This window comes from Eucyclogobius newberryi, unplaced genomic scaffold, assembly GCF_026437365.1.
Source record: "Eucyclogobius newberryi isolate DKJ021-1_F unplaced genomic scaffold, fEucNew1.0.hap1 SCAF_1, whole genome shotgun sequence".
Lineage (NCBI taxonomy): Eukaryota > Metazoa > Chordata > Actinopteri > Gobiiformes > Gobiidae > Eucyclogobius > Eucyclogobius newberryi.
The window spans coordinates 24,306,673-24,330,954 of NW_027315723.1; the positions used below are offsets into that span (position 1 = coordinate 24,306,673).

Here is a 24,282-nt window from a genome sequence, read left to right on the forward strand (position 1 = left end):
TGTCCATTTTCACCCATGGGTTTATTTAATGACACACTTATGAAATACCGGTGCCAAATAGTTGCAGATTTTTCTATAATATATACTTATATGTATATACAGTATCACCCATTCCAATTCAACCGCACAAACAATGCACAGATTCCTTATTTTAACTACAAAGAAACCAGTTTGTTCATTAAAATACTCTAGGCTTACATATTTTGTTCTGTGCTCCAAAAAATACACTCCTCTGCTTCAAATTCAATCCACCATAACTTAATCTAATCCATCTTTCTTCTCTTCAGGTTATAGTACACTTTATTGTCCCCGTCGGGAAATTTGTCTTTTAAATTTATTCCGAGCGACGACGTGTTCTTTGTTCTCAAGTGGTGAAAAATACAGTACAATAGAAATCCCAACTCACAAAAGCATATCCCCATCTCCCGAATTCATTATCTGAATTATCTTGTCACATGAATCCGGGGCTGTCGCACTACGCCTCTAAAGAGCTCCCCGAAGTGTGTCTGTGTGTTTACTCAGCTGTTCGGTGCGTTTATGGTCCAGTCCAAGTCCAAGTCTGTCTCTGGTGGTGTCTTTTGTTTTCTATAGAGTGTTCTTTACACTGGGCTCATATGTCAGAGTTGTAGACGGAGCGGATCACAGTAACATTGTGACAGCGTTACACAGCTGGAGTGGCTTTACTGATAAGGAACTGAACCATGTGATATATAACAGAAGTAAACACATCTGATAAACCTTGAAAATGTTTCATGTTCTAATGTAAATGATTTGTTGAACTCTGTTGCATCTAGTGTTTTGAATTTTGTTCTGGACGGCATTGCCCCTATGAAGGCTATTTTTTTTTTTTTAATAAAGCAGAAGGAGCCGTGGAGAAATGATGATTTGGTCAGGGCACAGAAAAGGGAGTGCCGCAGGGCCGAATGGAAATGGCGCAAGTCAAATCTCCAGGTTCAAAAAGAGATTTACAGAGTTGAACATGTACAACCTATATTTATGTAGAACTAGGGAAAGATATTTTTCTGGAATAAGTGGAAGCTGCAGTAACAACTGGCGTGTCCTGTTTACCACAGTAAACAGATTAATAAACCCTCCAGCTCAGCTGCCGTTAGAACTCATTTCCACATCCAAGTGTAATGAGTTTGCATTAGTTCAGGGCATTAAAAATGCTATAAATCCCATAATGCAAAAAAAAAAATTACCCTAAAACCACCTAGACACTTAGAGCTAACTCACTTTGCACCTGTAACTGACAAAACTGTCCAGGAGATCATCACCAGTCTGAGTTCATCTACATGCTGCCTCGATGTGTGAGCCTCCAGATTTCTAAAGTCTGTGCTGAACAGTTTATTAGCACCATTCACTCACATAGTTAACATGTCGCTTCAATCTGGAACATTCCCAATGTCTTTGAAAACTGCGGTCATAAAGCCTCTCCTAAAGAAGAGCAGTCTTGATGCCGCAGTACTGAGTCATTACCGGCCCATCTCTAATCTGCCATTTTGGGGCAAAGTCCTTGAAAAGGTTGTTTACCAACAGCTCACAGATTTCCTCTTAATAAACAACTCATTTGATGTTTTTCAGTCAGGTTTTAGACCTCATCACAGCACTGAGACTGCTCTTGTCAAGGTGACAAATGACATCCGCCTGAACACTGACACGGGCAAAGCCTCAGTCTTAATTCTGTTAGATCTGAGTGCTGCTTTTGACACTGTCGATCATGGGATCCTCTTACAGAGACTAGAGGACTGGGTGGGCATCACTGGCACTGCCCTAAACTGGTTAAGGTCCTAGTTCTTTGTTGAAATTGGTAGCTGTGTCTCAGACCACATGACCCTGCCCTGTGGGATGCCCCAAGGGTCAATCCTGGGACCCCTTCTGTTCAACCTCTACATGCTGCCGTTAGGTTAGTTGATACGCAGTGAAAATGTGTCCTATCACAATTATGCAGACGACACTCAGATCTATGTTTCACTGTCGGCAGGTGACTATGGACCAGTAGATTCACTCTGCCACTGCATCCAACAGATCAGTTTGTGGATGCAAAACAACTTTCTCCAGCTGAACTCAGACAAGACTGAAATAATCGTCTTTGAACACAGAAACAAAGAGAAAGTGTTAGCGGTCACCTCCAGAGTCTCGCTCTAAAACCTACAAATCAAGTTAGAAATCTGGGGGTAATAATGGACTCAGACTTGAACTTTAATAGCCACCATCAAATCAATAACATCAGCAGCTTTTTACCATCTAAAAAACATTGCCAAAATCAAAAATATAGTGTCTAAACCAGACTTGGAGAGACTTATTCATGTGTTTGTCTCCAGTAGATTAGACTGTAACGGCCGCTCACTGGCCTCTCCAAACGAGCTGTAAAACAGCTGCAGTACATCCAGAACGCTGCTGCTCGGGTCCTGACTAGAACCAGGAAGTATGATCACATTAGTCCTGTTCTCAGGTCTCTGCACTGCCCCCTGTGGCTCAGAGAAGAGACTTTAAAGCAGCTCTGCTTGTGTACAAGTCTCTCCATGGCCTAGCACCAAACTACATCTCGGACATGTTAGTGCCATATGAACCATCTCGGACTCTGAGGACCTCCGGGGCCGGCCTCCTGCTGGTGCCCAGAGTCAGGACTAAACATGGACCGGCCTCCTGCTGGTGCCAGAGTCAGGACTAAACATGGACCGGCCTCCTGCTGGTGCCAGAGTCAGGACTAAACATGGACCGGCCTCCTGCTGGTGCCAGAGTCAGGACTAAACATGGACCAGCCTCCTGCTGGCGCCAGAGTCAGGACTAAACATGGACCGGCCTCCTGCTGGTGCCAGAGTCAGGACTAAACATGGACCGGCCTCCTGCTGGCGCCAGAGTCAGGACTAAACATGGACCGGCCTCCTGCTGGTGCCAGAGTCAGGACTAAACATGGACCGGCCTCCTGCTGGTGCCAGAGTCAGGACTAAACATGGACCGGCCTCCTGCTGGTGCCAGAGTCAGGACTAAACATGGACCGGCCTCCTGCTGGTGCCTGAGTCAGAACTAAACATGGACAGGCCTCCTGCTGGTGCCAGAGTCAGAACTAAACATGGACCGGCCTCCTACTGGTGCCAGAGTCAGAACTAAACATGGACCAGCCTCCTGCTGGTGCCAGAGTGAGGACTAAACATGGACCGGCCTCCTACTGGTGCCAGAGTCAGGACTAAACATGGAGCGGCCTCCTGCTGGTGCCAGAGTCAGGACTAAACATGGACCAGCCTCCTGCTGGTGCCAGGGTCAGGACTAAACATGGACCGGCCTCCTGCTGGTGCCAGAATCAGGACTAAACATGGACCGGCCTCCTGCTGGTGCCAGAGTCAGGACTAAACATGGACCGGCCTCCTGCTGGTGCCAGAGTCAGGACTAAACATGGCAAATCTGTGTTTCAGTTTTATGCAGCTAAAATCTGGAAGAGTCTTCCTGAAGATGTGAAACAGGTTCTAATCAAAGCTAAAACAGTTTAGTTTAGCTGTGCATATGACTGAAAGGATTTTCTTTGCATTCTTCTCTTTCATGTCAATTTATTTGTGATTTAAATGCATTTTTTTCCTGTTGTGTATCAACACTTTGAATTGCCTTGTGTATGAAATGTGCTCTACAAATAAACTTGCCTTATAAGGTCATAGCCGTTTTGAGTAGAATGCTAGGGGATGCTAAACTAACCTGATCGTACAAAGGTTTTTAATTACATAATATGTAATTAAAAACCTTTGTACGATCAGTACAGTGGCGCTTTCATTTAGTCCTTTTGGTAAATGGCACTGCGTCTTCTCGCACACACTAATGCTTCATTCAAAAACGATTCATTTAAGTGGGTTTATTATAAACAGTGGCTTGCAAAGGTATTTCACCCTGGAGAGACAAAGAGACCACGAGAATGGACTGTTTAGCAAGCTTTATTCATGAGTTATTTGGCGCTCAGACCCCGGCGGAAGACGTTGCAATCATGGGCACTCCATGATCTATTTGTATTAGATGTCTCCCCCCGGAGCCTGGAGACTGGTGGTGGTAGATGTGAAGAGAAGGTAGAGGATGAGGGGAATGTAGAGGAGGAGCTGGGGAGGTGGTGGGTCGCAGTACAGTTTGAGCGACCGAGCCATCTGCCTGAGGGCTTAAATGCCACCGCCTGGTGCTGATTGGGAGCAGGGAGGAGTCACTGGGAGCGTTGATTGGGGATGAGGAGCAGGTGCGAGGGCCATGGTGCAGACGCCCCCTGACCTTTCACCCTCCTTCTTTGGCCAGGAAAAACTGCATAACCTCTTTGGGATAAGCGCAGAAACCTGGGAGAGTCCATGGTGAAGTGAGGGATCTGACTCTCTCAGACGGACAGGCGGGCGCCGCTTGAGTGCGATGATGGCGCTGGGGAGAGGGGTCCTTCCATGGTGGCCTTGACGTAGATGGGTGGAGTTAGGTCTTCCAGGCTGAATTTACGCAGGCTTCATTTGTGCCACATTTTGTCACATCAGGACCACAAACTTAAACTAAATTGTATTGGCATTTTTGTGTGTTCACATAATTTCCAGCGTTTACTTCTAATTAAAAACTGAAAAGTGCAAAAGTATTCAGCCCCGTTTCCCTGAGTGACACCAGTTGCTGTCAAAATGTGGAAAAGTACCAAGGGCATGAACACTTTAATAAATCATATTCTTTGTGGCTTAAATAGGCATGTCAAGATTAATCGATTAATTATTTTTCAGGTCAGAAATAAACATGAATAATTGTGACTATTTTAAAAGCAAAATTATGTCATTTCTACTCCGTTTGATTTCATGAAGCGACCTGCTTCATGAAATCATTAATGAAACAGTGATGTATTAGAAGCAAAGACAATTAAAGATTTCACTTTTGTTTTGTTACGCGTCAATGATCGTAAATTATTGTTAAATCGTGATGTTTCTTCTCACAATAATTGTAGCACTAAATTTTGATATCGTGAAAACAAAAACAACCCCCTGAACTAGAAGGAGAAAAATACGAGTCCAAAAAAACTGCTGTCTAATTTATGGACTAGAAATAAATAGTATTGTATTGACTTTGACCTGTTCAGTGTTGATTTAACTGCATCGTCATTGTCTACAAACATAATAACTAATAATTCTATTTTTTTGGTTTTAAAGATATTCATGCCCAAATTATCAATGTTGTAAAATGTATTATAAGGACCAGGTCAGCAGATTGAGAATGACTTTTGGATGAAAGTTGAAACAGTCCAGATGACACTTGAATCTTTAATATGACAATAAACACATCAGACGTATTTTAAGAGATGTTTAGTGAATTTAGACAGCATCAGGTGAGACAAACTAATATTGTTTTTGCCTGTGATATTATGAGACATTACACATACTTGGCAAACGAGTTTATGGTGTTATTTAGCAGCTGAAGGATGGCGCTGACGTAGAAAGTTAGGTGTGAACAGCAGAGCGGCTGACGTCACTTCACACTTTACAACTATAAACAGCCCTGGTTCTTTAATGGGGGTTTCTCATAGATTTATGGTTTACTGAAAGCTGATTTTAATGTTTGTTGAAGCTTCAGGTTGGCGTGCACAAACTTTATTGCTCTTGTCACCAATCACCACTGGAAGAGACCTCACAACACGCCATTTTACTTCAATTGTTTGTTCCACTTTTTCACCCACCACTTTCTGATATTTAGTGTGGAACAATCTGCTGTTCTTTAATGGATAGATGGTATTGGTTAGTTTTTTTATGTTTTGATCCTAAAACTGCACATTGGACACTTCAGAGCAGGTCTCATTGTATCACAGGCACAATTGATTTTTAAAGTTAAAATATCAAAAGTGGGGCTTCGAAGGCCCTTTGATGGAGAAAGGTGCAGAAGTTGGAATGTAGCGGAAACATTTGAAGTACAAGGTCATGTAAAAGGAGAAGGCCAAACTGATCAGAGCCACTAAACTGAGTGGATTTAACTCTCAGAAAGTATTTTTTAAGGTGTTTTATTCACTTTTTTAGTGTGGGGGAGGGGGAGTCTGCTGCTTGCTCTTTTGGAAATCGTGTCGCTTTGCCTGGAATGTTCCACAATATGGCATTGAACTGATCTATTTTTCATTAATAACTCAGGTAAAGCTAGCTTGAAACAGCCAAAACAAGCAGCCAAGGACTGGAGCGAAATAATTTGGACATTTACAAAATGGAGAAAGAAACTATTACAACGACCTTAAATATGGGAAAATGCACCAGATATTGTGACAGATTGGGACACCTGCACACAGCACACAGCGCTCTGTATCTCAGTGTGTGAGCGCACGTGGGCTTTAGCATCAATGAAAGACACGTGCACGGACAGTGGGATAAGCTGGGCCTGCTGTGCTGGTGTTCCTCTGTTGCCTCCAGCAGAAGCAGACACCTGTCTGTCCCCTGCAGCGGCGGGCAGTCCCACTGATGGAGGTGCTGGTGTTTGCACTGTTCATGGATATACTCTGCTATTCTGCTGTCCGTGAACATATCTCACTTTCATTGAAGCCACTAAAGCCCTTAACAAACATGTCAAGCACGTTCACGCAGACCTCACGTTCACGCAGATGTGGATTGTTTAACAATAGGCTTAATAGCCTATTTGTTGCAGTCAGATTGTCCTCTTATACAAATTGTTGTGCTATGAAAGCATCGTGTCCCCGCACACAGAGGCCTGCTGCTCACTCGCTCTCACAGATCACATGCCTCTTTCTGCTGCGCGTCGACTGTCACTGCTCATAAAATATGAGCCTGAATCTTAATTCTGGCCTGACAGAAAGTTCAAAAGGCATGACTTTTATACAGGGACGTGCATTCAGGGGAGGCAGTGCCTTCTATAAAATAAAAATATTCATATTTTGTCATCTGGTATGTATTACAAACCCACTTTCCGTTTGAATCCAATATCGAACAATATTTTGTCAAATAAGAATGTCAAAATGTTCAGATGTTTGCCATTCAGATACAGGGAGGAGGCTGCACCTGCTCTGCCTCTTGGAGCACACACGCACACAGGGACGACCTGGCTTTGCCCAACCCTGAACCAGTCGCATGAGGAGCGTGAGCATGCTGAAAAGTTAATGACGTCAATGAAGCACACACACACACACACACACACACACACACAAATGAAGTGTCACTCTCTCTCCCTCTGTTTATAACAAATAAAACACCCTGACGATGTGCTCTGTGCTTCCATATTCTCGATAATGTATGAAATGTATTTCTGAAGCGTGTTTTAGGCTCAGAGATTCATTATAAAATCGCAGTAAAAGTTGACTCAGAGAGGCTTCATTACATGTGCCTCATGAAGAGGTCTCTTCTTCATTATTATTTTGTTTGTAGAATCTGGACAATATGGACATTTCCAAGTTAAAACGTTTCGCAAATCTGGATTTTCAATCAAAGCAAGAGGTTATAACTAAAGGAAGACCTACACCTGAGTTGAACTGGTTGCTTTGGTTCAGAGTTATATCTCTAAAAAGGCTTGTACCATTTACAGAACTCTTAGCCTAGTGGTTAGGCCTGGAGACCTATAGACAGTGGGATCGATTCCCGCTGGTTCCGAATATTTTTTTTCATGTTCAAACTTTTTAAACTTATATATTGCTCAGTCTAGTTTGTTTTGGGAGTTATGTCAGTCAGAGATGAAAGGAGGCAATGGTTCTGTGATCAGTGATCAGATTAAAGCCAGGTTTGATCATTTTGGTGAGCGAGCTTTCCTTGGTTTAAACTTTAGTGGATTGTACAAAATGTTGTGAAATGTCTCAACATTTTGATGACACAAAACTGCAGAGCCTGTCAAAATATGCAAGATATTTAGCATATTTTAACCCTAACCCTAACCCACTAAAGGCAGATCTAGTGGGACTGTATAGAACACAAACGGTGAGGAATGAATGCAAGTCTCCTGCAGCTTCTCCTCTTTCTGGTCCAGAACGACCTGTTTAAGGAGCTCTTTTGGGTTCATTTGCGTTTGTAAATCTGACTCTGAAAGAGTTGGTGCCTCACTCGCCCTGAACCTCACCGCACGCCACTGCTTTTAACACAAACGCAAACACCACTGACACAATGTACTGGGGCAGATAAGTTGTGTGGACAAATGAGAGTGTCATATACTGTTCGGAAAGTCACTTTAACATTCTGAGCATTTTTCAATTCTCACTGACACTTTGTAAGCAGCACAACCCTTGAAGATAATGCCCTTTTGAAAAAAAATACCTCCATGAGCTCAGTATAATGTCTAATAATGGTTTGGCACCAAACGCACACATTTACATTTAGATAGTGCTGCGTTTTCAAAGTAATGAATCTGTCGCTTTGTGGAAGTGGATACACTGATGCTGTTAATTGGATGGAAGCAGAATCAAAGCCAAGTCAAATTGAGTGAAATTGCAATCATTCAACAAACGCCACCTCAGAATTAGCAACAAAACAAAAAAAGCTCAATTTGATTATTTGGGGATTGTCTTATGTATTGAAATGTTGACTGGAATACTCGCAAAGCTGTTTGAGGAAAAGTGTTTTGTGTCAGCGCTTTATTTGTAAAGTTTATGCCTACTCTTTACTACTTGCATGCATTTATTCTATTTTCAACACTTTTTGGTTTGTTTTTTGCGTTACCTGTAGTGAAACGTTAGTCCTGCCACATTATTCGCTCAGAACGACATCTTCACCATATTTGTTATGAAATGTTATCTTTTCACGCTGGCAAAGCTCCTTGATACAAACTGTCTTTCCTGCAGTTTGTTTTGTGTATATTAATTTCTTTTTTGTATTTTTTTTTTTTAATTCTAGAAAGAAAAATATTCGATTGGAGAATGGTCTGTGGCAAATTCATCATATTAATTTAGTTTTTAAAATGTATTAGAATTAGTAGAGACCTTTTGAATCAATATAAGCTTCAATTCACGGACTAAAAACAGCCCAAATCACAGACTTGAACGCTCACACGGGACTAAACTTTCCTGAGGAGCTCTGAGTTTACTGAATCACAGTAGTTTAATCCTTTTTACTGACATTTTCACAGATATGGACAAGGATTAAACACAGGATTAAAAACACAGAGAACATGTTCATAATTATTACAGGGTTAAGCTAATCCAATCGAAGGCGAATAGGGCTAATACTTATGTTTCCTTTGCTAAAAATAACCCAAAAATAGTAAACAACTCCCATATAAACAGCCAGTATGAAGTGTCTATCATCAATCATCATATTTCCTTTCTTGTCGTTTCATTTCAGTCTTTAGAGTTGTGTCTGAAGCTTTGGATTCCTCAGTATAATGCAGAGGAACAGTGGAGCTTTGAGCCGACGGCGCACAGATGGGGCACCTGCTGCTAAAGTAACACTCGACAGGGTTTAAAGCAACAAAGAAGTCTGTGTTTGAATAAAACCCGCTTCACTACAGGAGTTCACTTCAGTGGGATACAGTTTGGAGAAGATCAAAAATATTATGACTGTGATAGCTGTGAGATCAACTTCCTCTTCTCAGCAGGAACAGCTGAAAGAATTGGCTCGTGTTTTGTTCATGCATTCAGATTTATATTTAATCAAAGGTTTAGTGGCATACTGAGGCAGTAATGTGTGATTAAAGTATCAGAGAAAAGCGTTGCAATCAATTATAATTCTGATTTGCAATGTTTGAATGTAATGGTGAAGTAGTTGGAAATGAGGTGGAATAATAAATGCAACAAAAACAAATGAATCATTGCCAGTCTTATACATTACTGCAATAGAAATGAAATAACTTTGTGTTGTAAAAAGTAAACTGTGCAAGTCACGTCAACATTTATTTATTTTTCAGTTGTATAATGTTTAAAACAGAAGAGAAAACACAAAAAAACAGGCCAAAACACGACTAAAGAGGACGATAAAACAAAAGACGATTGTCCATCAATTGTTTTATTTTTTCCATTTCACGAATGTCAATTATTATTATTATGTTGGTCCAGTCCTTCATCGTCAAGTCAATCAGTCATGGAAAAGAAGAGTTTGAAAGCTAATCATCTGGACAATGTTTTAAAGTCACAGCGTTATGACTGAAACGTCTTGATTTTAAAACACTGTCCAGATGACTTCCTTTAAAACAGTTTCTACAAAAGATCAGTGTCCAAACAAATGTAAAAACGTGCATTGTTACTGTGATCAGACTCGCCTCCAAACCCTCGACTAGAAGAAGTGGATTGTGCACTTATAGATCAAGAACGGTCCAAGATCATTCCTGGACAAATGAGAGATTACACTCATCTCTGACAAATGAAGTTAAAGGTGCACTGTGGAGAATCCGACATGTACATTTTATACTTTACATATTTTGGTCTGGAGATCATATATTTCCCCCCCGATTTCAAATGAGCGTGACTGACAGGTGGCTCAACCAATCAGTGAAACGCATGGTCCGTTTGTGTCTAAACAAACATAGCGGGGAAATCAAAACATTTCTGCAGAAGCACTAAATTGAATATATTTTGTTCTGAAAGGTACGAGATGTTTTCCGCATTTGAGAAACACGTGCTACAAATGAACGGCTGTGGTTGGACTGTCCCGAGTTAGGAGAGTTTTTTTGACACCCTTTGTGGTCCGATTCCAGACCCTTCTGCCATTAAACAGAATGAAGGAGGGTCTGGCAGGTCAGGCAAGTTTTTATTGCAAAGAAAATGCTAAAACAAGCATTCTTACTGTGAGCCGACTCGCCTCTCCACAGATAACAGCAAACCCTCGACCAGAAAAGCTGGATTGTGCACTTATAAATCAAGAACGGTTCAAAATATGCCTGTATATTTTAGTTCCACTCTTTATCCCAAAGCAGCTGAGTCAGGACTTCCCGGTTTAAGCTGTGTTTGTGCATTTTCCCGTCCATGCTTCTCCGCCCGGGATAAAGTGTAACCAGAGTTGGCGCTGGCTGTAATGTTAGCCGTAGCTTTTAGCCGTTTAGGAGGAGGCTGAATTGACTTCTATCAAACTGACAAAGAGGTGCTAGGCGCTCCGCTCTCCCCCCTCGCTCCTTCGTCTCTCTCTGGGAGGGTCGGTTCTCCAGCGCTCTGTGATCCACTGATTCCATTCACAAACAGAGGCAGAGGCTTTGTGCGAGGGGAAAAGCCTGGAATGCTGAAGGTTGAAATGTGCTTTGTTTTATTTGTGGGAAAATTGTTGATGCTTTGATGCAGAGGCCAAATGTTTCTTAAATGTCGCGCTGAAAGACTAATGGCTACGGATTCAGCAATTTGTCCTGTTTATAGATGTAATGGAGCAGTAAGTGGCTGGCTATAGTCTGAGGATGAGTTCATGAGTTGGCACATTAGGAAAAAGTGGAGCATTTGAAACCTACATCGTGGGATGAATGTGTACTGCAATTTATTGTCTTTGCCAAACTTTGGTGGAAAAACATTGTATTTCTGCATGTTGGCCAATTCTTAAAACTTCCAGACAATATCTTATATATCAACACATAGATACAGAACCCTGCGATTTTGTCTTTTTAAGTTCTAATTCAGTTCTAAGTTGTCCCACTTAGAAATTATGGAGGGAGAGAAATGTTCATCGTATGTGCATTTCCACAGTGAGAAACAGAATAAAAAAACTACAACACATTGTATGAGTTTTAAATCATTTATTTTCATGTTATTGCTGAAGATAAGCATTTGAACACCTGAAAGACCTGTTAGTCTTCCTTTAAAAGTCCACCTCTTCTCCTCTTATTCATCTACATTAGCAGCACCTATTTGAGCTTGTTACCTGCAGAAAGACATCTGTCCCCCATAATCAGTCACACTCTTACTACTGCCATGAACCAGACCAAAGAGCTGTCAGAAGACACCGGAGGCAAAATTGAAGACCTCCACGAGGCTGGAAAGGGGCACTTTGCAAACAGCTTGGAGAAAAAAGATCTATAAAATGGAGGAGGCTAAAGATGACTGTCAATCTCCCTTGGACTGGGGCTCCATGTAAGGTCTCACCTCATGGGGAATCAATGATGATAAGAAAGGTGAGGAATCAGCCCAGATCTATGGGATGAGCTGGTCAATGACCTGAAAAGAGCTGGGACCACGGTTTCAAAGGTTACTATTGGTAATACACTACACCGTCATGGTTTGAAATCATGCATCGCATGGAAGGTTCCCCTGCTTAAGTCAGCACATGTCCAGGCCCGTCTGAAGTTTGCCCATGAGGAGTCATGGGAGAAAGTCATGTGGTCAGATGTGACCAAAATAGGACTTTTTGGTGTAACCTCCACTTGCCGTGTTTGGAGGAAGAAGAAGGATGAGTACCATCCCAAGAACACCATCCAAACTGTGAAGCGTGGGGGGAAACATCATGCTTTGGGGTGCTTGTCTGCACAGGGGACGGGACGACTGCACTGTACAAATAGGAGAATGAATGGGACCATGTATTAAGATAAGATAAGATATTCCTTTATTGTCCACACATGGGGAAATATTATTGCGAGATTTTGCAATAATAAGAAGAAGTATTGCAAGATTTTGCAAGAAGTATTGCAAGATTTTGGGTAATAATCTCCTTCCCTCAATCAGAACATTGAAGATGGGTTGTGGCTGGGTCTTCAAATATGACAATGACCTGAAGAACACAGCCAGGATAACCAAGGAGTGGCTCTGTAGGAAGCATATCAAGGTTCTGGAGTGGCCTAGTCAGTCTCCAGACCTAAATACATTAGAAAATCTTTGGAGAGAGCTGAAATGTTTCTCAGTGAAAGCCCTGAAAGAGAAGAGCAAACCTGGTCAAGAACTACAGGAAATGTTTGACCTCTGTAATTGTAAACAAAGGTTTCTGTGCTAAATATTATTATATTCTTTAAAAACCATACAATGTGATTTCTGGATTTATTTATTTTTAATATTCTGTCTCTCACCTGCACCTACGATGAAAAGAGTGGGAAAATAAGTGGTAGAACTTGCAAGATCGCAGGTTTTTCAAATACTTATTTCCCTCACTGTATATACTTTGGTAATTATTAGCCTGTACATAATTCCTCCCCAGCTTTACTATACGTTTCAAAGTAAACAGTCAAATAAGGGTTAAATCTCCAGTGGCAGTGCACATGTGCAGACACATGTGCCGTTCCCTTGTTCCTCGGCTGTGGTTTGGCCTCAGCGCAGAGCCTCATCAACGGGGCCCAGTGTTGGATCTTCCTCCAGACCAGCGCATTCTCTGCTTTTTCCATCTCCGGCTTGTACATGTTTCAGAGCAGACACGCGGCTCATCACTGCACCATCCACACACTCATTCATCTTCACTTTACGCTAATGTGCCCCAGTGGAAGAAATCTGTCCGTCAACATATGCGGCCTGAAAATGATTGGCTTCCTTTGGGAGATTTTGCTAATTGTAATTAAATTAGCTTCTGGGGAAGTATTAAGGAAAGTTTCAAAGCTGTGTTTTTCCAGCTTGTCATGTTTATGTTTGCAAAGATCTGATGTTCAAACTATTTTAGATTTAGTCTATAGAAAAGTTTAGATCCTCAAACAAACATGCCAAATTGTTCATCTAAAACACTGTTCAGACCGCAGCGTCAAATTTGCGCCCGACGCAGAAGTTGGACGCCTGTACATTTGAAGGCACGTGCGTCCGAGGCGTCCAGCGCACATGCTCAGTGGAGGAGTTGTGCTGTGTTACGTGGTGTAATGGCGGACCAGGTTGAAAGAGTGGCTTCGGTTTATTAACTTTGCAAAGTCCAAAAACTGAGGCAATGGGCTCCGGGGCTTGTCTGGGACCCACAGATACTTCAGAGCTGAGCAGAGTTTAGTCAATATCATTTTGCTCCAAGAGCTGCGTCTTTTTTTTTAATCAGGGTTTGTTTTGGGTCTTTTTCGTCTTTTTTCATCGGAGCATAATCTCTGTTTGGCTGCTGCGCTGCGTCTGACGCAGAAAAGTTCAGCTTTGTTCAACTTTTCTGCGTCCAAAGCGTCCAAAGCGTCTAAAGCGTCTAAAGCGTCCGACGCTCAGATGCCCCCGACGCGCAGCTCCACCAAGGCGCGCATTTACATAGACTTTGAATGTAAACTGGACGCTTTTGATAACTTGGTGTGAACAGGGCATAATGCAGGTGTCTGACGTAAAATATATTCAATTATTTTTTAGTACATTTTCAGGCAATTTTATGGTAAAACTTCAGAAACATGACAACATTTTACCGGAATATATATATATATATATATATATATAATTCCTTATTTATGCTTCTAGTTTGAGAGCATTTGTGTTAGACTCCCATGTTATTTATAGTTTTCTAATCAGAACATTTTTCTGTTACTTTGTGCAATTTTTGAGCTGGAATAAGTATATATATAATAATAAGTATATATAATATTCTATTTAAAACACTACTCATACATTTTACAAATAGTACCAACTATACTACCCACAGGACAATTAAGCATTTAGGATATAACTTTCTTTTGCATGCCATCCTCTAATTGCTCCTTTTGTGAATGTCTCTTGTTACTGTCACTCTGACAACATGCAACATCAGTTTGTTGTTATGTTGGGAAATCCTTTTTATTGTCTTACTTTCTTTTGTAGATCAATTCAGTATCTATTATGAATGTGATCTGACACTGTTCCTACTTTGGTCTTAACCTAAATACCCCTTAAAAGTCTCATCTTATCTCAAGTCTCGTCTTTCTATAATCATAAATGATGATGATGATGGTTATTAATGCATTTTAATGGCAATAGCATTATTTTACACCTTGTGAACTTTTCAGCATTGGAAAGCTTACTATATATCTTCAAATGGCAGTGTAATCCAACTACTTTGTCTTGCATGTAACTGTACAATGGTTTTGTCCACGACTTTTTCAATTCTTCCCCATGTGCATCGTTTTGGAATTTGCTGAACCCGTCTTTTCTGGATGATAACAGAGCATTATGTTGTAACTTGCCTTGTCATCATGTTTGCTCTATGTTTGATGTCAACTTGCTTATTTAGGGACTACTTTCTTTCTCTGCCTCTTAGATGTAGAAAAACGCAATACAATCTCCTTGCTTTTTGTTCCTATAACTGTTTGGACAACTGGATCGTCAAAACGACTTGTTCTTCATGTCTTAACGTCTTCTTGTTGGCTCTGTTTTGCCTTCAAAGTCTACAAAGCATGACTTTCTCGAACAGCAATGCCTTGTTTTGTAAAAGAGTCGACTAACTTTTCAATGTTGACTTGTTGCGTTCTTAATTCTGACCGCATCTTACCTGTCGTACCCCGACTTTAACCCTTGTCTCAGCGGGGTTTCTAACACCTTTGTCGAGTTGAACGTTAACCCATCTCACCGCCGCCATCACTATACCTCCAGTTCTCGGCTGCGTGGCCCCGGACTGTAACCTGGTCCTGGCGGCGTCCCAGGGCGCGATCAAGTCCCCGTGCTACCCCCAAAAGTACCCGAACTCCCTGGCCTGCCGCTGGACCATTCAGGCGCCCACGGGACACATCGTTCAGCTGACGTTTGTGGATTTCGAGCTGGAGGAGGCGCCCGGGTGCATCTACGACTCGGCGGTGGTGAACACGGGGCTGTCGGACGTGCGGTTCTGCGGGCTCACGGCGCACGGGCTCACGCTGAACTCCACCGGGAACGTGATGGCACTCAACTTTCACACGGACTTCAGCGTGCAGAAGAGGGGGTTTTATGTGGAGTACAGACATGGTAGGTCCAGAGGAAGGAAAGAAGGACAAGTGGATGAAATTGGTGGTCACATTTTAAAGGTGCTGTACCTGAAGGAGAAAAACAGAACATTTTAAACTCTTTGGGGCAGTCCTAATGTCTTCTGAGTTTATAAGCGTTTGTTCCTAAATCTTTGAGGCCAGAGCAGGATTTGTGGTCGCGATAAAGCTAACACAAACTAGCATGCTAACGGTGCACTTCAAACTTTGCGGAGAATAAAACGCTCTTAAAGTAAAACTTTGTGATTCAAGATTAATGACAAAAAAAAAAGAAGTTAAAATTGTATTTACTCTGATAAATCATTTTGGAAAGGCTGATTCAAAAGATACTGTACATTAGACTTGTCCTATTGAGCAGTTTTAGATTCATTGCACAGTTCAAAGGCTTGTGGATGTCAAGGGTCTACTTTTTGTTTTGAAAGACTCCAGTGTCTCAAGACAAGACGTCGAACTTTCTATACAACAATCGACAGCTTACTCCAAAATCAATGCGACCTCAAAGCCATCTCCCTCCAAAACGCACGTATTGACACTGTGTGTGTGCGTCAGCTGTGGCAGACGCACACTATTCCAATTTTCTACATATTATAATTATTACTAGGAAATATACATTTCTGATATGTTTTATTGTCATGTTTACGTTATGCCCAGAATGAGTTTGATCCCCTGATATAAAGGGTTAGGATTCTATTTTTGTATGAGGTATCTTGCTGATTGAAGATACTTACACCACATTTATGAACAGTTTATGTCACATTTTCAAAACTAGTGAACAGAAAACACAAATGAATATATCAATGATTTATAATGTATTTTTTCTTAAATTTGAAACACATCCCCACCAATTCACCAATACTTCATTTGCCTCATCTGAATGATAATATATGCATATTGTTGTTCTTTAACTAATCTGTCCCTTTGTGCTGTAGTTGCTGTGGACATGAGGAACCAGAAGATTGATGTTAGAAATGGCAATGGTCAGGTGACCAAACTGTCCTCCTCCGTCTCCATGACGAAACTTAGTCACCTGACTGTGTGCTTCGAGGCCCAACGCACCAGTCCCAAAAAGGTACAGTACTGTGGCAGAGTGGTTAGCACTCGAACCAAAGCAACAAGATTCTGAGGGTCTTTCTGTGGCTGTGGATGTTTTTTCTCAACCAACCTACAATATGCACAGTACAGTACTTCATAATATTGTGTGGCAGATATGATTAAATCTGCCACGCATCTGATTCCCAAGCTAGACCAACATCACATGAGTCTGCATGTCCTTCCCGTGTTACTGTGGGTTCTCCGGCTTCATCCCACCGTCTAAACACATGCATGTGTGTGAATGAATGTCTTTGTCTCTGGTTTAACTCTGCGATGAGCTGGCCCCTGTCCAGGGTGTACCCCGCCTTAGGCCCAAAGCAACTTGGACTCCAGTCACCGACCCCTGACGGGAACAAGCGGTAGTAAATGAATGAATGAATGAATGAATAATAATAATAATGCATTCAATTTATAGTGCTTTGTTTGGACACACAATTACATTGAATTATTTATATTCTGTGGTGGTATTTTGTCGCTACAGCTGCCATGGGGCAGACGGACAGAGGCTGCCAATCTGTGCTAAACGGCCCCTCCAACCACCACCACCACCAATCACTTACACATACACTCCAGATTCATTCTAGGAAAAGAGTGAAGGGCACAATATCAGTTTGCACTAGAGCCACTGCTGCCCCACTGTGACTCACAATAACCAGGACCAACTCTATCTCTAAGGGAGCGCCCAGCCACCCGGCGGAGGAAACTCATTTCGACCGCTTGTATCTGCGATCTTGTCCTTTCGGTCAATACCCAAAGCTCATGACCATAGGTGAGGGCAGGAACATAGACCGACTGGTAAATCGAGAGCTTTGCCTTTCGACTCAACGGTCCGATGCAGCGACTGCATCACTGCAGCCGCTGCACCGATCCGCCTGTCGATCTCACGCTCCATCCTTCCCTCACTCGTGAACAAGACCCCGAGATACTTGAACTCCTCCACTTGAGGCTTGAACTCTCCATCTAGTGAGGGCAATGTCATATCTCTTCTTCATTTTCTTTCCTGTCTTGTATGTCTACAGAAAGAGTGGTTCTTTTCCTACTATGACAGCAGCAATAATGTGGTCCTGAGTTTTGGGACGGACGGTCAGGAGATGACGCTGGTCGTGGATGGACAGGAGTGCTCTGTGGACTCTTTGATAACTCAAGCAAACTTCACATCCACCATGACGCCCGGCTGTGTGGTGTGGACCTCTGCCAGCGGGAAAGTGGTCCTCTACTACAACAACCAGTACCTCACCAAGACCTGCAGCACCCTGAGCGGGAGATCTGTGCCAGCTGGAGGACTCTTCCAACTCGGAGGTGAGGGAGGTGCATTCTGGGTAGGAATCACAGTCAGTGACATAGTGAAAAAATAAGTCGACTGATTAACTGAGACCTACAGAGAGACGTCCTACCAACCAGGCTTAAATTGTTTTAGACTTGGATTTGTTTTAACATATTGACGGAAAACTTGCAAGAACATGACAATACAAAATGTGCCGGGCTACTCCATAAACATTGAACAATTAAAAGTCAAATTATGTGAAGATTGTCTAAAAAGGTAAATACTGCTGAACAAGTCGAAGAAGGTGCACTATGTAACTTTTCTGGTGGAGGGTCTGCCACGTCATTGCATTGGTTAAAATGTTTCATTTTGTCTTGCTGTGAGCGAATTTCTAGTAACATGATACAAAAATATTTTTAAATTTAAAATGACGTGAAACAGGTTTAGTCAACCCTTTGAATCTACACTGTCACATCTCACTGATGGTCAATATCTGACCAGTCCTGTTTTACCTCAGGTCAGCACAACTTCAATGGTTTCATCTATAACCTGCGCCTGTGGGACTACTCCATGACGCAGCAGCAGCTCAGCTCTCTGACCTGTGACACTAAGGGCAGCGTCATCGACTGGGACAACAGCTACTGGGACGTCCCCTCCACACTGGCCCAGACGGACACCTCGCTCTCCTGCAGTGAGTACAGTCAGGGGGTTTAATGCTATTGATGCTAATGCTAACACCTAAACCAGGATTTGCTACTGGTGACAATGACTATGCAACAAGGGCCATGTACACGCTCTTTGTCAGATTGAGTCAGATCTCGGGCACGAGGCAGGGTTGGGCCCGGCTTGTACTTGAAGGAGTGGCAGTGGCTGTTGTGCAAACTGCTGTTGTGCCCTTGTGCAAGACACTTCACCCACTTTGCCTCCGGTGTCCAGTATGCTGGTGTATGAATGAGAACGTGTTTGTGAGAGTGAATGCGGGATGGACATTAGCCCATAGCTACAACCCGGCGTGTTCATGCTCAGTAAAATACACTGTCCTGACCAAATTAACAAATAATAATAATTACAAAACTGTTAATGTCATGAGGAATTGGATGAAAAGGAACCCGAACAGAAGCTGGGTTCTAAAATATGATATTATTTATGTATTATTACATTTTTTATTTAAGTATATACAAGAGAATCAAGAGAAAATGAATAAACTGCTCACATTATGATACAGCGACTTTGACATTTAGAACAGCCCAGACTGTCTTCTATAACTCCAGCTTTCATTAAATACACATGCATTATCCCCTAACACTTTCCAGTTGTACCTGTCAAAGATCCAAGTATAAATCATAGGAAACATGCTCTCAAACGTTATATAACTGAGTATTGTATGGAGCAGAGTGCTTCCGGTGCAGCGGTTCTTGGCAGCGGTCGGTTAAAGCCACAGGAGGTTAGCCGCGGCGGTGCGGCCTGGACATGGGCCAACACTGAGGGCTTTGTGAGAGAAAGTTTGAGGGTTTGAATCAGGGCTTTGGCTGTAGCCACATGGGTCAGTGAGGCGAGCAGGCATGTCGGAGTCAGAGGGCAAACGGGAGGGGGAATCTAAGGTTTTCTTACAGCAAACTGTAGGATGGCTCTGATTTGGATTCACACAGTTACAGGTTAAAATATGTAGCTGTGGCTGCTGTCTCTGTACGGGGATTTAAGGTGCTACATTTTGAATTTACTAAGGGAATTGCTAATATGCTAATTCGATTGTGTTTTGTCTAGTAGTGGGCTGTATACTGTCTTGAAAATATACTGAAAAACTAGTTCATTTTAAACCGTTTACAGCAGTCCACAGGTTCTCCTCACTTTCTTACGTAAAGCTAACAATCAGTTTGCCAACAGCTCACTTCCTGGTGTTTGGAGAATAAAATGCTCTATTGTTAATTGCAGAACGCACTCAGTGGTCACATTTGGACCTTAAGAAGTGCTTTTATAATATATCTGGGGTCTCATTCATAAAGCATGTGTCTGTACAACAATATGTGATTTCATGCGAAGTTTGTGATCTATAGAAAGAAAACTTAACATGGAAATGAGTCAAACATTGTCCCAAAACTCTGATTTGACGTTTGTGTGTATTTTTAGTAGGGATTCCTCTTACAATTTATAACTGAGACGCCTGGACTAGAGATTGTCTTCTTTTTTTGTTGGTCAAATACATTTCAAAAAATCAGGTACAGCCTCTCTACGTTTTGATCAAATTAAAGTCATACTACTAATAATAAATTAACTGTTTAATGCATGAGGTCATTCTGTACTTGTGTGGATCATTTTACACCCCATTTACATTTGAGCAATACTTGAATTGAAATGTACAAATTGCCAGCCATATATATTTCCACATTTCTGATCCAAGATATTATTTTAAAATACCTAGATAATCCCCCGAAATATAAATATGTCAATACTACCTTATTACGTAGTCTTTGTGAATGTGAAATGCTGTATTATCAGAAGACAGGAAGTTCAAGAAACAGACGAGGGCACTTGGTATTTAAGTGTATGTTTATTTGGTAATGTCATCTACAGAAGATGTTTCAAATTTCTGACTGTATCACTGCCTCTTTCAACCAGGGCTGTGTTTCAATCACCTCCCTCTTAATCTGGCAGTATTAGATCATCTCAATTAATGTTTTACAATGTCATTTAATCAGGTTTAATTAGTGTACAGTGCCTCGTTTGCCTGGCCCATAACGATTGTGATGCTTCAGCTGATTAACACTGCTCTGAATTAAACATGTCATTAACCCCAAGCTCGTTCATCCCAGTTCAGAGAAGAGAACATAATGATAAAGATTTATTATGCACAAATGCTTAATGCTTGTTAAATAATGTATGCTTCTTTTTTACAGTCTGCTACCCAAATTGTGTTATATTAACCACTGCTGCGCCAACTAGTGGTGAGTGCTGCTAACAACAAGCTGCTGCATGTGTATGTGCATGTGTACTTGTACTTGACCGTGTAATAATTGAATATAAACTGATTTGTTGTTTTGAAATATTGTGGCATGAGTATTGCAAACATCACATGTGTTTTATGGTTTCTTGTATCACTTTATTATAACTGCACCTTAATTAGCCTTAACAAAGCATGAACAAGAACTTCACAGTAAACAAATTATGAATGATTCTGGTTTAGTAACTTAATGGGTAACTTAATTAAGGTGTTATAGGTATTAATTGGGTAGTTACAAATGCCTGAATAATTCTTAATCAAAAATAAAATCATTATGAATTATGTCCAATCTTATCCAGCTTTTATCTATTGTATTTCATCTCTATTAAAGACAATAAAAAGAAAATGTTAAAAATGCCGTAAATAACTTTGTATTTGTACAGCACATTTAAATGTAACAGTAGTTTCCAAAGTACTGCACATCACAGCAAACAAACGTTTAGCTCTAAAAGTTTGCCCAGTAAAATTACACTTTTCAAGTCGAACTAATAAAACTAAACCTAAGCCTAATCAAATTAATCAACAGTAAAAACAAATCAGAGCAATAAATTACAGAAAATCAAATACAGAAAAACAGTACAGAAAATGTAATAGATATAACAAAAATCAAATTAATAAAAAACAAAGAAGGCCACACAAGTCACGCAGGGTGAACAAATGTGGGCCTTTGTTCATGCTTTAGTAACACTATTATACGTGTAGATATTATAACTTTTTTGATTTGGGGTTGATAACTTTCTCCTTAAAGGTGCACTACGTAACTTTACTGGTTCATGGGAAGCCGCCACCTGCTTGTCTGCATCAGTTACATGTCAGATCTGTGGAGACACGAGCCCAGTTGCAGTTGTTAATTAATTTTAACTAATAAACATGCTGTTGAGGGAATTGCAGAGGAGAGATAAACAAATGCAGCTGTGCAGGGGTCATGAATTGTGATTTGAGGCAGAAATGCTCAGAACGAATCATGTGTTATGAACTTAAAAACAGCACCGGAAATCTCAGAGTATGACTGGGAAGTGTGGGAGTGTTTTTGCTGCTTGAAGGGAGGAAAGACTTTCTTAACAGGATTCATGACTGATTTTTTTTTAACTAGGGAATGTCTAAAAGCTCCAAAAAATAAAAGAAGATACATTTTGCCTAATATGTGTCTTTTATTGCCCAACTGTGCTAACATTTCCAGAGAGACAAGCAGATGGCAAACCCTCCTCCAGAAAAGTTACACTGCACCAAAATGAAAGTGAAGTGTAAACATGTTCATCCTCATGCACGAAAAACACTTTAAACTTCATATAGCTGTGTGTTTTCTTTTTCTATTTTTCGCATTTTCCTTTTGTATTTTGGAGTGCACTGCAAGTAAGTTTAACCTATATAGGCTCCCTCTGTCCGCTGCTCATTGGTTCTCATTTGCCACAGTGTCAGTCAGAGAGGATTCTGGGTAAGTGCGGCATTGACAGGGGCACAAACAGAAACTCTGCCTTGTTTTTAGGAACTGTACTAGTGCAAACTGAGGAAAAGTGGACAAGACATTCTCTGGAAGTCTGACGCAACAAGCAGCCAAAACATTGTGCTTTAAGTTTGTTGCGTCAATCGTCACAATTATTATTTTAAATACATATTAGTAATACTAGTCACACTAATTCAGTAACAACTACTTTACAGAAATCCAGACAGGATTCTCAATACATTATATTTTTTTGAGCTATTTCTAACTTTCTACGGTTCTAAGATCATTCTCAATTGATAATTTGTCTATATTTTTGAACAAACCTGGAGATTATTCACTATTAAAGGGGAAAACATGTAAATAACCACATCCAGTACATTCAAAAAGTCAAGTTAGTTTGGGTCTTGTGATGTGTTCTGGACATGTTCTCTAAGTCCCATCATCTCTCAAATAACAATATCCTGATGAGCGGCGTGTAAACGTGTCACTCCTGATGAGCGGCGTGTAAACGTGTCACTCCTGATGAGCGGCGTGTAAACGTGTCACTCCTGATGAGCGGCGTGTAAACGTGTCACTCCTGATGAGCGGCGTGTAAACGTGTCACTCCTGATGAGCGGCGTGTAAACGTGTCACTTCTGATGAGCGGCGTGTAAACGTGTCACTCCTGATGAGCGGCGTGTAAACGTGTCACTCCTGATGAGCGGCGTGTAAACGTGTCACTCCTGATGAGCGGCGTGTAAACGTGTCACTTCTGATGAGCGGCGTGTAAACGTGTCACTCCTGATGAGCGGCGTGTAAACGTGTCACTCCTGATGAGCGGCGTGTAAACGTGTCACTCCTGATGAGCGGCGTGTAAACGTGTCACTCCTGATGAGCGGCGTGTAAACGTGTCACTCCTGATGAGCGGCGTGTAAACGTGTCACTCCTGATGAGCGGCGTGTAAACGTGTCACTCCTGATGAGCGGCGTGTAAACGTGTCACTCCTGATGAGCGGCGTGTAAACGTGTCACTCCTGATGAGCGGCGTGTAAACGTGTCACTCCTGATGAGCGGCGTGTAAACGTGTCACTCCTGATGAGCGGCGTGTAAACGTGTCACTCCTGATGAGCGGCGTGTAAACGTGTCACTCCTGATGAGCGGCGTGTAAACGTGTCACTCCTGATGAGCGGCGTGTAAACGTGTCACTCCTGATGAGCGGCGTGTAAACGTGTCACTCCTGATGAGCGGCGTGTAAACGTGTCACTCCTGATGAGCGGCGTGTAAACGTGTCACTCCTGATGAGCGGCGTGTAAACGTGTCACTCCTGATGAGCGGCGTGTAAACGTGTCACTCCTGATGAGCGGCGTGTAAACGTGTCACTCCTGATGAGCGGCGTGTAAACGTGTCACTCCTGATGAGCGGCGTGTAAACGTGTCACTCCTGATGAGCGGCGTGTAAACGTGTCACTCCTGATGAGCGGCGTGTAAACGTGTCACTCCTGATGAGCGGCGTGTAAACGTGTCACTCCTGATGAGTGGCGTGTAAACGTGTCACTCCTGATGAGCGGCGTGTAAACGTGTCACTTCTGATGAGTGGCGTGTAAACGTGTCACTCCTGATGAGCGGCGTGTAAACGTGTCACTCCTGATGAGTGGCGTGTAAACGTGTCACTCCTGATGAGCGGCGTGTAAACGTGTCACTTCTGATGAGTGGCGTGTAAACGTGTCACTCCTGATGAGCGGCGTGTAAACGTGTCACTCCTGATGAGCGGCGTGTAAACGTGTCACTCCTGATGAGCGGCGTGTAAACGTGTCACTTCTGATGAGCGG

General features: G+C 42.0%; 1 protein-coding gene across 2 annotated transcripts in view; it reads left to right on the top strand.

Moving 5' to 3' along the window:
• adgrg6 (adhesion G protein-coupled receptor G6) overlaps window positions 1-24,282 on the top strand; it is a 118,220-nt gene that overhangs the window by 26,342 nt on the left and 67,596 nt on the right. The window contains exons 3-7 of one of the 2 annotated variants that reach the window (XM_072440600.1): window positions 15,314-15,661; window positions 16,608-16,747; window positions 17,790-18,069; window positions 18,552-18,725; window positions 20,929-20,976. In XM_072440600.1, coding sequence (XP_072296701.1) covers window positions 15,314-15,661; window positions 16,608-16,747; window positions 17,790-18,069; window positions 18,552-18,725; window positions 20,929-20,976 — 990 coding nt within the window. The remainder of the gene's footprint in view (window positions 1-15,313; window positions 15,662-16,607; window positions 16,748-17,789; window positions 18,070-18,551; window positions 18,726-20,928; window positions 20,977-24,282) is intronic. The other variant, XM_072440609.1, reaches the window with a different exon arrangement.